The 15,821-nt window shown below is 42.0% G+C and overlaps 1 protein-coding gene across 3 annotated transcripts in view; it reads right to left on the bottom strand.

Moving 5' to 3' along the window:
- The window catches only part of LOC135916572 (cell division cycle and apoptosis regulator protein 1-like), a 236,534-nt gene extending 221,457 nt beyond the window's left edge, over nucleotides 1-15,077 (bottom strand). For 2 of the 3 annotated variants that reach the window (XM_065450003.1, XM_065450005.1), the window contains exons 1-2: nucleotides 14,968-15,077; nucleotides 2,296-2,349 (exon numbers count right to left, since the gene is read on the bottom strand). In XM_065450003.1, the coding sequence (XP_065306075.1) occupies nucleotides 2,296-2,347 (52 nt within the window). In that variant the 5' untranslated portion in view covers nucleotides 2,348-2,349; nucleotides 14,968-15,077. Of the gene's footprint in view, nucleotides 1-2,295; nucleotides 2,350-14,958 lie in introns of all 3 variants that reach the window. The other variant, XM_065450004.1, reaches the window with a different exon arrangement.
- Nucleotides 15,078-15,821: the final 744 nt, after the last annotated feature.

Here is a 15,821-nt window from a genome sequence, read left to right as displayed (position 1 = left end):
AAAGTCTTGAACAGTAACGCAAAGTTGATAAGACGTATAATATGTATGATCTACCAGCACCGTGCTGCATAATATAAGAAGCGGGCAAACAGTTGCGATAATGAAAATGACTAACGAATGAACATATATATATATATATATATAGGTGTATATATATATAAAAAAAAGACGCCCACGAGAACACTCGCTAGCAGAAGCCCTCGCATACCAGCACTATCGATGCGCCAGCGGAAGCAGCCAGCCGCCACCGCCGGAAGTTAAAAAGGCAACGAGCGCCGCCTTACGGAATTTATGCTGAACTAAGGGAACCGCCGCCGCAATGGGAAAGCGAGCAACGCGGCGGGCATCTGGTAAAGAAGGCATTGGTTGTTCAACAGTTCACAAATTTTAAACTCTGAAAATTCAAGCAAAAATTTGGAATTTAGGCTATTTCATGATTTTAATTGGGATAATTAGTGTTCCTCAGGCAACATAGCCTTACCTCGTAATCAACATATTGAAGTCCCACGAATCAAACGTCAGAAGTTCTTCGAAGTTTACATCATACAAAAAATGTGCAGGCTTTTTGCATTGGTCCGCTATGCCAGAGCAACAACAGTTGATAAGCTTTGTAGCATAATTTGTCATTTAAAAACAAAACCTACTATAATAGTTTTGTTTAACCAACTTCTGAATAGATGGTACAACCAGTCTACACATCTTTCACATTCATGAGTTGCCTTGGGCACCGCCAGGAGCGTGTGTCCGCAGCCAGACTAGTATACTTGGCCATGGCACTTAAAAGCTTAAAACCTTCAGACAAAAATCAATTCTGTGTGCATAAAACTTAGTTTTAATATACATCTCTTACATCTTAAGCTTCAGCAACAACACGCAGCACCAGAACATATTCAAATTTTAAATTTTTCAGCAAGTTTTCTAGTGTCCACAAATGTGTGTTTCATAATTGTACTCCGTAAAATATACCAGATGCCAAAATGACATCGACCATTTCATGTGCTGTGTACATGGAAAATGCCCAGCCATTTCCGAAATTAGCTTCACATAAATCATTACTGTTAAAAAAAAAAAAGAACCCATACGTGGCCACATACTCGCACCACCAGTATCGCCCAGAGGGTATCTTTCAGCACATTTTTTCTACTGCATATGTCTCAAACATGATTTGCACATATCAACAGATATTGCAATACAGACATACAAAGAAGCATCTTGATACTTATACAACATGACTTAAACTACACTTTTTTAGTGCTTGCGATTCCAAGGTATTATTTAACTATGTACAATGTGCTTCAACAGGTTAATAAGTATGTTAAGAAACCCAACTCTATGTACTTCAGAGCAAGAACTGAACAATTTATTACAAACCTAACTTTCTTTTTTACTGTTCAGTCACTGTGAAGCCTTCCTTATGCAGTCTTAAATAGGGTCTGCAAGGTCTTAACCCTTAAACAAACATACGAGATTTGCAATAAAAGATCCATGTAAGCAAAAGTTACTCAACATGAAAAGTCAAAACACATACCATACACGTATTTCTTTAAAAAGATGGAATACCTAATTTAGCAAGTTTAACTTTTAAAAGTTGTATTAAATTCTGGACCTTTACATGCCAAAACTACAATCTGACTATGAGGAGTGCCAGATTATTTTTGACCGCCTGGTGTTCTTTAACGTGCACCCAATGCACAGTACACGGACGTTGTTGCATTTTGCCCCTATCGAAATGCGGTTGCCACTGTCGGGATCTGATCCCGCGACCTCGTAATTAGCAGTGTAACAAGCCAGTTTAGAAAGTGATAATTTCCGACTGATATCATGGTACCTAATCAACCATACTTTCACCTTAGAGGGTTTGTCTAGTAATCAAACCCTCTGGTAAACGGTATAACCGTACATGAAAAGTGGGTTTCAACAAGTTCAGAATAAAAAAAAAAGAGGAGGGACTGGGGACTGGTTTAAGTGCGTTATTTGATGCACAATTGGTGGAAAAGTTTTACATAATCCTGTATAAATGCATGCAGTGAGCTGCAAACATGGCTCCTTAAAGCTGGCATGGGTAACAAAAATGTGCAAGAAAAAAAGCAACAGGTGGTACATTAGCACCATTTGTTCATTCATTAAGATATTTCACAGCTTAACCCTTTCACAGGATCCGAGGCATCACAAAGATTCACATTTTGCAAAGAATTAATGCAACAGGTTCAATCTACATCACAGGTGCCTTCTACAAAAAGAGAAAGAAGGAAAATCTAGGACAAGTGTGGATAAATGTAGGCTAACAAAGCTCACCAGTGGCCCTCATCCATGGTGGATTTTTGCCAGCACCTCCAAATTGAGACATCTCTGAAAGTACACAAGTATAAAAATTGTTTAACCATGCCAAGACACTGTTTAACCCTGAAAAAAAAAAAGAACACTAAACTATAGCCCCTCACTCATGATATATGTCCATTTCTACATTATCTTTTCTCAATTCACTGAGGCCATTCGCTGTTTCAATTCTGTTTAACTTTGTGGAAACTTTCACATTTCAAGGCTACCATACACCCCCACATCACAAAGCCTTGTGCCAAGCTAATGATCCATGCCAGTGGGTCAGAAAGAGAGAAAGTAAAATCCCTATTTATTTATTTATTAATTATTACAATGTAGAAATACCTTGTAACAAATACCTTCTCACGGGCCAGAAATGAAAAGTAATGCCAATTGTACCTGCTTGGTGCAGTTAACATGCACCAACTGCAGAAGTGTCCGCCCAGCAACACAGTATCCGACTAACCTTGCAGCTCTCTTGTTCCCAGTGAGCGACACACAAAATCCTTCATGGCTGCCCTCACTTCTGTTTCACCATATGCAGCCTGCACACCACTATCGTAAGGTAATACATGAAGATGCCATCGTGCCACCTTACTGTGTCACAGCAGTACACAAATACCACTGCCAGGCTCAAATTAAATGATAAAACATTGTTGAATACAAAATCTCAATGAAAACCAAGAAGTGGTGCAGGAAGTATTCATGATGGTAGATTGGGAGTGATTAAGGGTAAGGATTAACAGGGAATAAATCAGCATATTAAGCAACTTCACAGATGACTTGCAACTAATAAGTGAGGACAGGCTAAGACTAAGGACACATTTTAGTATTAACATAAGAAATAATAAAGTTATGTTCAATAGCCTGGCAAAGGAACAAAAGACATAATAAAGAACTGTGCCCATACAGACATATATCAGGAACACAACCATTTTAGTTTACAGATACAAGATATTTACTATACGAGTATGCATAAACTTTAGCAAAAGCAGGTTTGTTTATATATATATATGACAACTGTCTTCTACTTAATACAGCAGTTACAGTTACAGCTATAATACAGTTACAGCTTGCAATAAAAACATTTGTTTAAAAGGTTGGCATTACAGATGGCAGCACACTTTTAATGGTTGATAACTTGTAGCATAAAAAATGCTCTCTTGACAACACTCAAATTTTGGATGGCTAGAAGCCTGAGCATGCAGTGTAAGGTAACTGGCCACTGTAAATCCTAAGGTACACAGAATGATAAAGGGTCAGCAGTGTCAGCAACTGCATAATCCTAATAGCAATAAAAACTCATCAGCGAGTTTCCGTATATTGTCACTATCAACTGGCAACAGCTTAAAAATCAACTCGTAGTTCTGAAATGAATGAGACAGCTGAAGCTTTACATTAGGATTCGTTACTTGCACCCTGTACTAGAATGATCCGCTAGTGCTAAGTCAACTGATCAGAAATGTTCCTCTCAGCTATCTGGTAGCCAATGCGTAACCTGAAAAGGTTCTGGAACAGCTATGACTGAGATCTAGCACACTTGTGACACCAGGTGCAGTGCACTGAAGCCGATCCCTAGCATTAGATGAACCTCATGCGCAAGTGCACTCTTGATTTGAAGATCCGTAATTATTGAAAGAGACAAATTTGTCAAAAGAAACATCGGCTGGTTAAGTGAAAATACAGGGAAGGTGGGAGATGAAAATTCAAGATGATGAGCAGGACGAGAATGAGGTAAAAGCAGGAGCCAACATTTCAACAAGTGGACTTGTCTTCACGAGAGCAAGGTAAAAGCGGGAGCCAGTGTTTCGACAAGTAGACTTGTCATCTTCAAAAAAGACAAGTCTACTTGTCGAAACATTGGCTCTCGTTTTCACCTTGTTCTCGCTTTGCTCTTAAACTTGATAAGTAGGTTGTGCATAAAGTCATGTGATGACAGAAGGGCCTTGAGCTTTTCACATTTATTGTCTTTGGTAACACTGCACCTTAAAAATGACACAATGGCATGCCAGTAGTATAGGATGTCGAGTTTCATGATCGTAAAAGTGAGAACTCGCAGTTGAAAGAGAGTTGCTCACTCCCATGACTTGGCATACAAAGCTAAACTTACAGCGTAGCTCCTATGTTGGCCACAAATAAGATACAACTCATTATGTGGTCATTCATGCCCTTATACAGTAAACTTTGCCTTACAACACACTTTTTCAATGGTGAGCAGATGCACACAGGTGCAACTGCTTCCAGATCGTGAAATCTTTAGAAAGATAAACCAGAGCTAGGTGACAGCATCAGCTAAAAATAAAGATGTCAATTCACAAACACAACCAAATGCACTCTGCCATGTGGTCCTGCTTGGTCGAAGAGCTTTGTGAATGTACAAAACACCAGGATGTGAAGTGCCCGTAGTACGAGGGCAATTCAGAAACTTTTGCCCCTATTTTTTTAGCCATATTAAGGCTGCAAATGCAAAGTCAACATATCCATTCTCAGCAGTAGACTTTCTTGGACAGGAATGGCCCGGCAAGTTGTTGAAGATGGTGGTCGTGCTTGACACATCCAAGGCATACAAGCAACGAAGTGTGATTCGTTTCTATAGAGCAAGGGATGAACAGCCATTGAAATTCACAGGGAAATGCAGCCCACATATGAGGAAAGGTGTCTCGTTTTGACAAGTTTGAGGTGGTGCTGTTGCGAGTTCGCAAAAGGTAGTGAAGACTTGCATGACAATGAGCATTCGAGGAGGCCGCATGCATCACAGTTCTACCACAGGGGCATCACAAATTTAGTGCTGAGATGGGACAAATGTCTAAACCAGTGTGGGGACTACGTGGAAAAATAGTGTAAGGTACGTAAAATAGTATGTATATCTGTAATTAACTGCATGTGCCTGATTTTGACTAATAAAAAATAGAGGCAAAGACTTTCTTATTTGCCCTCATACTTAAAAAAACACTCAGGTGGTGCCATCTGCCTTGTTATTACACCCCAACCATTTTTTCTATGCCTCCACAATTTTGAAAAATTAGCACCTTTTCATGAATGTATGCACTGTACGCTTCACTTTGCTGACTGCTTGTAGCCTCTGTATTACGAGAGGGATGAGCTATTGCTCATGTTGATAGTTTTTGTACCTTTGCAAGGGACGATGCATTTTTTGGGTATGAGCCATTGCAATGAGCCACTTAAGGCTCTCGCCTTAAAATAATAAGCCCTATTTACAAATATTACAAGTATTTCTGAAAGCTTACACCAGGTTTGGTGAAACATTTGACCAGACTTTCTTACAATGCTACCTAGAGGGAAATCTTCCACCAATGTCTAGGCGAGTTTCTTAAAGGGGCACTAAAGCAAAACACTAAATCTATTTGGTCTAATAAAGCATTGTTTGAGAACCCTGCAGGCAGTCATTTCAAAATAATAGTTTGATTATTAGATGAGAAAATGCAGCCCGAAGTATCAGTATTTGAATTTCGCGCCGAAACCCCGACCCCGCTACGTCATTGTGATGTCAGGGATTCCAAAGTATGTTTCCGCATTTGGGCCACGTTGGCTGAGTAAAGGTTCCTGAAACTTGCTTTGTTTAATAGTTGGTTCCTTTTGAACACAATGTAATCAATCTGTATCGCTATATAATTAAGTAGGCCCTAGAAGATGCCATCAAAATCCATGACGTCACAGCGACCAGGTACGGGCACTTCAAGGAGGTGTCGCCACCCGTCTTTCGTTCTTGCTCTTTTTCTTGCTTGCCGAGCATCTTATCGTGGTAAGAGTGGTGTTTTTAGTGTCGTAGAAGGGCAATTTACTGATGCAAAAGAAATAATTTTCCTCTTTAGTGTTCTTTTAAAACGCACTCTGACAGCCATGAAAATGCTTAAAAATAGAAAGTTCAGCTCGTCTTGAACGTGATTTGGCCTAAAGTAGTCATGTCTACAAAACACAGCTACACAAAGAAAGCTTTCTTCAAATTAACATACAACTGTCGCTTCCAGCTGAGTAGACCATAAATATGATTGCTTGCCACAAACAAGGAATGACGGAAGGGAACAAGGGGAGCGCTAACTTTCGACTGTTTATTCTCTATTGTATAACATCCAATATATACAAGCAGGCGAATGCGCAACATACAGAACAACATCAATCGCAGAACACCCTAATCACAGCTGGCTATTAAAAAACCTTTTTTCTGCATGCAAAAGTAAAACTGATGTGTTGCTAATACAAGACAAACCTCACTCTTTAGTATGAAACACCTCTAACAATTCATGTGCCGTGGTGTCCCTGCTTCTTCCAAGAATCCGTATCTTATCCAGTCGTGGCTCACACAGATGTGAATTGCAGTGCTTAGGAAAATGTGCTCCGTCTTTACCTTTCAGTGACAGCTCATGTTTCCACGCATGCTCATTTACTCATTGACCAGTTTGGCCGACATATGTCATATCGCAGGACAGCGGAAACTCATACACGACTCCAGTAGCCTATTTTGTGTACGGCTTGGCATGTACTCTACAACAACGTTTCTTGCTCCCATCAGAAAGAATGCAAGGACACAGCTGGGCAAGCTTGCCTGGCGCAGAGAATACGACTGGCACCCCATGTTTGTCTGCAACCTTCTTTAAGTTGTGGGTTACATGGTGCATATAAGGCAAGACCTCCGGCCACACCGTTCTCTGCGTTTGCTCAGCCCTTCTCCTGTATTCATCGCTCTTGAATTTCTGGAGGAGCAAGGACACATTGAGCCTCTTCAATTTTCTTGTTCTCGCTACCTGCAAGCTGCCAGAGCAAGCTTGCGTTTTACTCACATGCATTTTTCTTGTGTTGCGCCAACCACCACGCGGCACACTTAGGTGCGTATTAGTTTTTCTCTGGCCAAGAGGATTTTCGCCTGGAAGAGTTCTTGGCATTTTCTGGCTAGCAGACAAGAAAAAGAAACAATGGTCGCTCGTTGCCATCACTGTGAGGACTCGACGGATTGCAACGTGTTCGCTTGAGCACAACCTCTCTGAAAAGTCGTCTTGCCGGTGTAGGATACTGAGCAGTATCCATATGGTTATCTGTGGACCAAGTGTCTCACGTTTTCTTCAATATTCCTTCGGTAGCCACATTAAGTGCCAAAAGCAGGCATTCGATTGTGGCCAACATGCTTTCCTTCGAGTTTTGTTTTTTTCTCATTTCGGTGCCCCCACTTCACAAAAAATATATATATATATAGAAAAGAAGAAGAAGAAGGCATTGTTGCGTGGCAGCGAATTGTTGCATGGGGAAAGTTTGATTTTCTTACTTCTTTTGCAGAAAGTAATGAGCCACAGGACGCTTCAGTTACCGGATACTCTTACTACATTATTGCGGTAGCAATTATATGGACTCTCCATGCAGGTTAAATACTGCCGTCGCCCTCATATTCCGTATCCAAGGGCGATAAAATCGTGACCGCGCACCGTATTCTGTATGTGCGAGTGAAACCATTAGGGGGGGGGGGGGGGGGGGCACGTGTGAGCCAACAATGGTGGCTCAGTCTGTGTGCAAGGGAGAAAAGTATGAAGGAAGCACGCCACCTTCCGTCGTGCGCGATACATAAAGGGGAGTGGATGGAGGGGGGGCGGGCCTTAGGATTCTGTGATCTGTATATCTTTGATTGCGCAACATGTTTATTTGCCTTGTTTGACGCATTATCTACAGTGACATTTTCTAAGATACATAGATTTATTGGAGACTTATATGTATATTTAAATATCTTGTTGAGAGGTTTTGTGAATACGTGCAGTGAAATTTGTTTCCAGTAACACTTTCTTGCCCTTCATCAAGCTGTATCTTCGCATTTGTATATTCCATTGTATCTTCGCATTTGTAATGTATGAGGGCAAGTCAAATGAAAGTGGGCCTACCCACCTTGTGCAATAATGGCTTGGTTCATTATGTGCAAGGCATGCGTGTAGCATGCAGCCACCTCTCATTTACAAAAGCTACATACAATTGTGAGGATAAAGGTTCTTTAAAGCTCTCATACACTGAGCTGAACATGGTTGTGTGACATAATGGACACTCCAAAAATAGAACAGTGTGGTGTCGTGAGGTTTTTGACAGCTGAAGGTGTTTCCCAAAAAGAACTTATTGGCCGTATCACTGCCGTGTCTGTTGAACGTTGCATTTCATTGGCCACTGTGAAGCGTTGAAGCAAACGGCTCAAAGAAGGACGTGAAAGTTGCGAAGACGATCCAAAACCGGGCCAAAGTCACTGTGCAATCACCCCTAACACAGTTGCAAAGGTTGATGACCTGATTAGACAAGACCGGAGGATAAGCATAGATGGATTGGTAGAGCATGTGAAGTTCGGTTCACACAATAATTCATGAACATCTCAGTTATCGGCTCTTGTGTGTGCAATGGATGCCAAGATTATAGAACAAGTTAACATAACACCGCCAGAAGACAGAGAGGTTCGATGCTGCCTTGACTTATCTGATCCGGTATCACAATGAGGGTGACGACTTCCTGTCTGCAGTTGTCACCAGGGGTGAATCATGGTGCCACTATTATGAGCCTGAAACACGACGGCAATGCTTACAGTGGAAACATTTGAATTCACCACCCCCAAAGAAAGCAAAGGCTGTCATTTCTGCCTGAATGGTGTTGTTGTTGTTGACTTTTTTTTTAGATCATCAGGGGCCATTACTGATTGAATTTGCTAAACCTGGAGAGACTATCAATTGTTTCCGATATTGTGAAATGCCGGATCGGCTGCGTGTCACAATCAAGAACAAACGACGTGGAATATAGACGAATGGGATCATCTTGCTCTATGACAATGCCCGTTCCCGTCACTGATGTGGTTAACACAAAACTAGCAAACTTCAATTGGGAAACACTACCACATCCGCCATACAGCCCAGACCTGTCGCGTTGTGACTTCCAGATTTTGGGACGATAAAATAACCAGCTCAAGTGAACCAGGTTCATGTCTGACGATGACGTGAAAGAGTCAGTTACCGACTCTTTGAAGCAGCAACACAAGAAGCTTTATGAGACTGGAATCACGCGACTCATTATTCAGTGGGACAAATGTCTAAATGCTCATGGAAACTACTTTTAAACAAAGCGCCCCATTAGTCATATATTCGCATTGGCTTACTTTCATTTGACTCGCCCTAGTATATTTTGCAGAACTCCCGCTTTCTATATGGCCTCTCTGTTGCGACTATAAATTTAGTGCGATTACTCACAACACAACCGGTGACAGCTGCTTCTGCGCAATACACTGGAACAAAGGACAGCGTCAGTGAGATTTTTCCCTGGCCGTTGTATATGTATAAAAATGTAAACAAGGTTCTTGAATGACAATGTTTCACTAAAGTATGCGTCCTCAACTTGTTCATTTCATGGCCTTTACATTCTTCATTTTTTTCTTTAACGTGCCAAAACCACTTTCTGATTATGAGGCACGCCGTTGTAGGTGGGGTCTCCGGAAATTTGAACCACCTGGGGTTCTTTAATGTGCACCTAAATCTAAGTACACAGGTGTGCTTGTATTTCACCCCCTTCGAAATGCGGCCGCCGTAGCCGGGATTCGATCCCGCCGCCTTGTGCTTAGCAGCGCAACACCATAACCACTAAGCAACCACGGCGGGTACATTTTTCATATCAGCTGCACGCACTGCTTTGCTGGTTTCGAACTGGTATGGTTGTAAAGTTCAAGTGATATTTTCTTTACATATTAAACAAACAAAAAAGCATGGAACCCTTGATATCAGTTATTTCTGGCACAATTTTTGGAATATACGAGTATATTCTTTTATGAGAAAATATAGATTTTATTTGTCTTGAAAGTGTGCAGCATCTTTGGTAATGGCAGTGCAGTTATTCGTGTATTTGATCCCTCGACAAATTCTATAAGGAGGAGGCCGAGCTGTCATAAGCAACCCCCGTACGAAATTTCTGGCGACGCCACTGCCTAAGAACCATGATTTGTTCATTTACTGAACTTTTGTTTCACCATTTTTTGCTTGCATATTTGTCATGGCTTCATCATCTCTTTTCAAGAAGACGGACAAAAGAGAGATTATCCGTCTACAAGCTGCCCATGCCAAGCCATAAGAAGCTCAATGGTCATCATAATGAAAACAGGTCCTCTCGAGCTATGTGCCTCGCCATGAAATGTTTGCAAGCTTACCAGATAGAGAGATGTGATCCCTGTCAGAAAAGCAGCAGTCTACAGTTTTGTGTCATACCGCGCGGGAATGCTAAAATTTGACATACAAGCTTACTTGCTTTTAAGGCCATTTTATGACAAATGGAAAAGTAACATGCAGAGTCCAGACTTGTTTCTTTTCTAGTCATTACAGCCCCAATGACCAGAACAGAAACAACGTAGCAAGCTCCTACTTTCTACGTTGGTGGCATTAGCGCAGTTGGTGGCATTAGCTTGGCAGCCAATGCTACCAACTATCATGTGCTCTTTCACAACGATAATTTATTACATGAAAACGCAAAAAATTTTAGAACGACCACAAGCGCTCAATGCCATTTTGAGGATATGACAATTCATGGTAACTGAAGCTCTGGCAGTCACTCTTACATAGTTCATGAACAGTTAGCATCAAATCAATAACTAGGCTAGCTCTGCACATTATGATATGCTAGAAAAGGCAAGCTCACACAACCGGCCTACACCACATTTTACAAACATGACAAATCACTAAAAGGAATTTTTCTTTCTCTTCAAGAAGCAGATGACAAACCTGAGCACAGTGTGTTCCCAAAAATGTTGTGAAATATACTTGCAGAATAGCAAGTTCGGCTTAACATTCAGCCAATCAATGGTGAACTAGCAAGGGAAGTCTCAGCATGGGAACTTATCTTCGTCAAGGCCCTCACACGTTTGCTTGTTGAAATGTTGGCTCCAGGCTGAGGCTTCCCATGCTCACCTCTATTACTCAACTGAAATGTTCATCTCCTTGCAACTTCTTTGCCTTGTTTGAACACCTAAACACAGATTTAATTTTCTTTCAACATGAAACTGTAAATTGTAATTTCCAAGGATTTGTGAGCTAACTGGGTTTGCTTCTATGTTTATTTAGTGCCCTTGTTTATTCACACAATCTTTGCAGATATCCTTGTAAGCAATGTTGTCTCCATAACATTCCTTACTTTCCTATGAATAATCTATTTGTGTCAAAGCCTTTACTGCCGCACCTGAACACTAAATGTGCAGCAGAAATACCAAGATCAGACAATATGTGCTGACAAACTTTGCATAATGTTTTTTTTTTTTTCCTACACTATGTAAGTCTCGCCAATGTGTTATAAAAAGAAAGGAACTTTGCTGCTTGAGCTTATCTTGCCAACACTACATCTTTGCCGATTACAATTTCTTTTTTTTTTAATCTAGCTCAAATCATTTAATGCAGACAATATACGTATAGTGCAAAACACATCAAGTAGCACTGTACACAACTACAGTATGAGGGTAGCCCAGCATAAATATTGTTGCCTGAAGCTTTGTTCTCCCTGCTTTAAGCGGCACGCCGAACACAACAGGAAAAATTCGCTCGATTTCAGCTTTCAATTACATTAAATAAATGGCTATCTGTGTTTCTGTATAACTCAGTGACTGACTGCATTAAGTCCACTTGACCTGTACGAAAATCATTGGCATGTACTGCTTCATTCACCACTGACAATAAGCAATGTAAGGTTACTTGTTTAAAGTGTTTTTTTGCCAGCCAAGGCGTATTGGTTACCTGGCAACATAATAAAGATATCTGTAATCATGTTAGAGTACCGTACATATGAATACCACCCCAACAGCGGTAACGAAACACTCAAAACCAGCAAGTGAGCAGCGCGACCAGCCCCACCAGCCACTACAGCAGCAGCCATATTGCTCATTACATAATGATAATGACATTAGTTGTGATTTTGACAGAGCCATCAATCGGTCGTATCCTGCAGTTCACGACGCCACTATTACTCTTATTTCTGTCGCACTGTGGAAGGTACAGTTTCCCCTCTCTTAAGTATTATAGGTGTTCTGTACTTCTGCATGCTTTCACCAACAGCCTCATGATGGTACAGGAGCTATGGTCTGCTTTCTGCTAAGGTTGAAGAGCCATCTGAACCACTGAATCAAACATGAATGTCAACTGTTGTCAACAGACACTGGCACCATCATGTGTTTATTCTGGGTGCCTGAAGATTGTGAAATCCCATGAATCGAGGTGCACATGAGGCAGAGAGCAAGACTATAGCTACCACATACATTAGCAACGACAGTGCCAGTCTTTCACTATCCTTTGATCCCTTGCTTGGAGCCCATGCGAAAGTTTCTACCCATACATGTGCCACTAAGGAATATTTGGTGGAACAGATACCAAGTGACCCGGACCCATTGCCACATGAACTCCAGGAGGGTGCCAAGTTTTAGTGCATAATTCCTATACTGGTGCAACATTAGCTCTGAATGCCCTGCCTCATTGGCAAGCATAACATAGCCAAGATGGTGCCCACATCAACATGCCTCCACCTCCGATTAGCGCTTGTTTGAATGCCTGAAACACTGAAAGGATGTGGAAACGCTGATTAGGCATCCATTTTGCATGCTGTGCATGCAAAATGGATGCCCAACCAAGTGTTTTGTCACCTGCTATGGAACTGCAGCAAGATCACTGATCCATGTTCCAAATGCAGGGGCATGGCGGCTAAACTCAAGGTCTGGATCCAGCAACAACCCACCATGCCTATACCTAGACTGTGAGCACGTGCATGCAATGGTACTGCACCATGCTGCATATGCACTGGCATCATATTCCTAAACTGTTACAACTCTCGATCTACATTAACAGTCTTTGCTTTTCATTTTGTGTTCCATTATGCTCAAGATATCTCTGAATTTTTATTAAGAAAATCGTAATTCATCAACCATGTTGTCTGAACACTTGTTTTCTTCATTTTCCCAATGCAATTTGTTGCATATTAAGATATCCTTAACCACATTCAACCTATTCAAGGCACACAGCAATAATTCAAACCTACATGATGTTATGAATCTGTGTAGTCACATCACTGAATAAACATACCAAAGCCCCAGCCCCCAGGGCTCAACAGAGAGCATATTAGGGAAATGAGTATAAACCAGGGGCTGCTAGCATGAGGCATTTTATCCTCAGGTAAATATACACTTGGACAAAAAAGCTTGGCGCAAGAGACAGTAAGTGGCATCAAGAGCAATGGTCAGAGAAAATTCGCACAAGTGTCACTCCTTCAACCTGGCCACGTACTGTGCAGCTATTTAGTCACTTCAGCAAAGCGTTCTTGCCAAGTGGCAAGTGTACCCGCAAGTAAAAAGCTCCATGCAAGCAGCCCCTGATGGCACTTTCTAAGATGCAGCAAAATTTCAACCCATCAATGAGTTACAATGGCATGCACGAACTTCAGTAGATGCTCAGCAGAAAGCCTTAGCCAATGCTCCAATGCAGCGTGCGCAACAAATGCACTAAGACAAAATATGTATAGTTAGCATAGTACAGGAGTTGTGTATACAACACTCATAATTTGCAGCTTGTACAATATTTATGCACCGTATATTTCAATTTAGTGCGTTTCGAAGGCAACAATGAAAAGCCAGTCTCTCCAAATATATATGTGCAAAAATAAATAAGAAGCGGAAATGCAAAGACGCTCAAAGGTATTGCCAGCTTCATTAAAAATATGGGCACCTAAGGTTAAAGTTGGTGTCATTGCATATTGCAAAGCCACAGAAAGTCAAGTCGCTAGGCTTATTTCTGTTCCTTTATCGTTTCTTCCATGGACAGCAACGAGAAAAGTTTGACAGCGAAGTCACCAATACCAAGAAAATTTGCACAAAAAAAGCACACAACCAAGTGCGCGCACTCCACATCACTGATGAATGACTGCCTTAACATCAGAGTACCCAACTCGCAAGCGCTGCAGAATCCAGGCACCTACTACTACACCGTGAAATCACGTTTCTTTAACAGATCACGAGCACGAAAATGACAAACACAAACTATCACCGCGAGCAACCTCAGGCTCCCCTATGCTGCACTGATGCAGCAGCAACAGCCGATCGATCCAAGCGCAGCCGGTGTAGGACCACAACAAGACAGCACATGAACTCGTGCTACCTTATGAGGAATTTCAGTAGCAAAATAACGCACGCAAGTCAGCTGCATATTACTCGGCTAACAAATAGAAAAGGCTGATTTCCTGGTTATTTTTGTCGTGTCGATGTATCACAGCGTGCGCAGATATCGCGCCACATCGACGCTACAGGGACGATCTGCCAGACCAGCGGCGAATAGAAGCCTAACGTAAAGCGGTGAACATTATTGCCAACAGTATTGCATTATTGTCAACCACAGCAACGTCGTTCTATGACTGACGCAAAAAGGAGACAATAAAAATAAATACAAAGAGGTGGCAACATCTTATTACACATTATGCACAAACCGCGCACGTGAAGCCTGTTCGTGCGACACCGGCTAGCTGACGACCAGCGCGAGGACGCTACTATCTCTAGACGCCAAACTATGCACTCTGGCACGACTCATCCACCTATGCAGCGGGATGAGTAGACATAGATCATGCTTGGTGATAAAAACATAGGAATAAAACCGTTGAACCTACGGCACTCACAAAGGCAATTTCCACGTCGAATACCAAGCCTCCCAAGCCAAGCCACAGAACACCTCTACGGCCAAGCCCAAGCTACCAGAGGCGTTCTCAATGTTTCCGACCTACGATTTTCATAGCGCCTGTTCGCGGCTAATACCAACGTGGGACATCGGCGAAAAATGTTTTATTTTCGGCTTTCTGTATCTTTTACATTGTTTGAATATTCAACTGTGATGTTGCATAATAAAGATTTAATCAAGTCCGTGTCTGTACTTTGTCTACATGGGATTTAAAAGAAATGATAAAAGAGAAAAAAGTTACGGGAGAATACGCGCGAACGCGACTACAATTTAAACCAACGGCCTTTGACTTCAGATTCCAGTGTGACAAGACACGAGAGGGTGAACGTTAACGTTCGCAAGTGATCAAGCTGTCAATTCCCTAGGCCCAGAGGTTTTCTAGCAGCCTGCATTACTGTCGATTCAATCTAAGCGGCCACGTACTGTTATCAGTGAATGTGGCCCGAGTGTCCTAGCTAGCCCTGGTTAAGTCCCTAGATTTCAAAAAATATCTAGGGACTTTAGCCCCGGTGCCAGATGGCAGCAGGCTGAGCTGCGGCGGTGGTGCGTGGATGGGGGGGCTTTAGGCTGAGCTAGGTTTGAGCACGGCCCGACTCGACTCTCTCCTCCGCGCGCGGAGGAGCGAGTGAGTCGAGTTCGGCCGTGGCTTGAGCAATACCTTTAGTTTGAGAGTCGGAGACAATCTACGTAGACAGCTAAGGAGACAGCCGAGACAGCTTCGAGGTCAAGTACGGAACGCGTCTCGAGCTGTCTGGAAAACGCATGGGGGAAGGAAAAAACTGAGGAGAAACCCTA

This window comes from Dermacentor albipictus, chromosome 1, assembly GCF_038994185.2.
Source record: "Dermacentor albipictus isolate Rhodes 1998 colony chromosome 1, USDA_Dalb.pri_finalv2, whole genome shotgun sequence".
Classification (NCBI taxonomy): Eukaryota; Metazoa; Arthropoda; class Arachnida; order Ixodida; family Ixodidae; genus Dermacentor; species Dermacentor albipictus.
The sequence above is the reverse complement of the archived record's forward strand: the minus strand, read 5'-3'. Positions and strand labels throughout refer to the sequence as shown.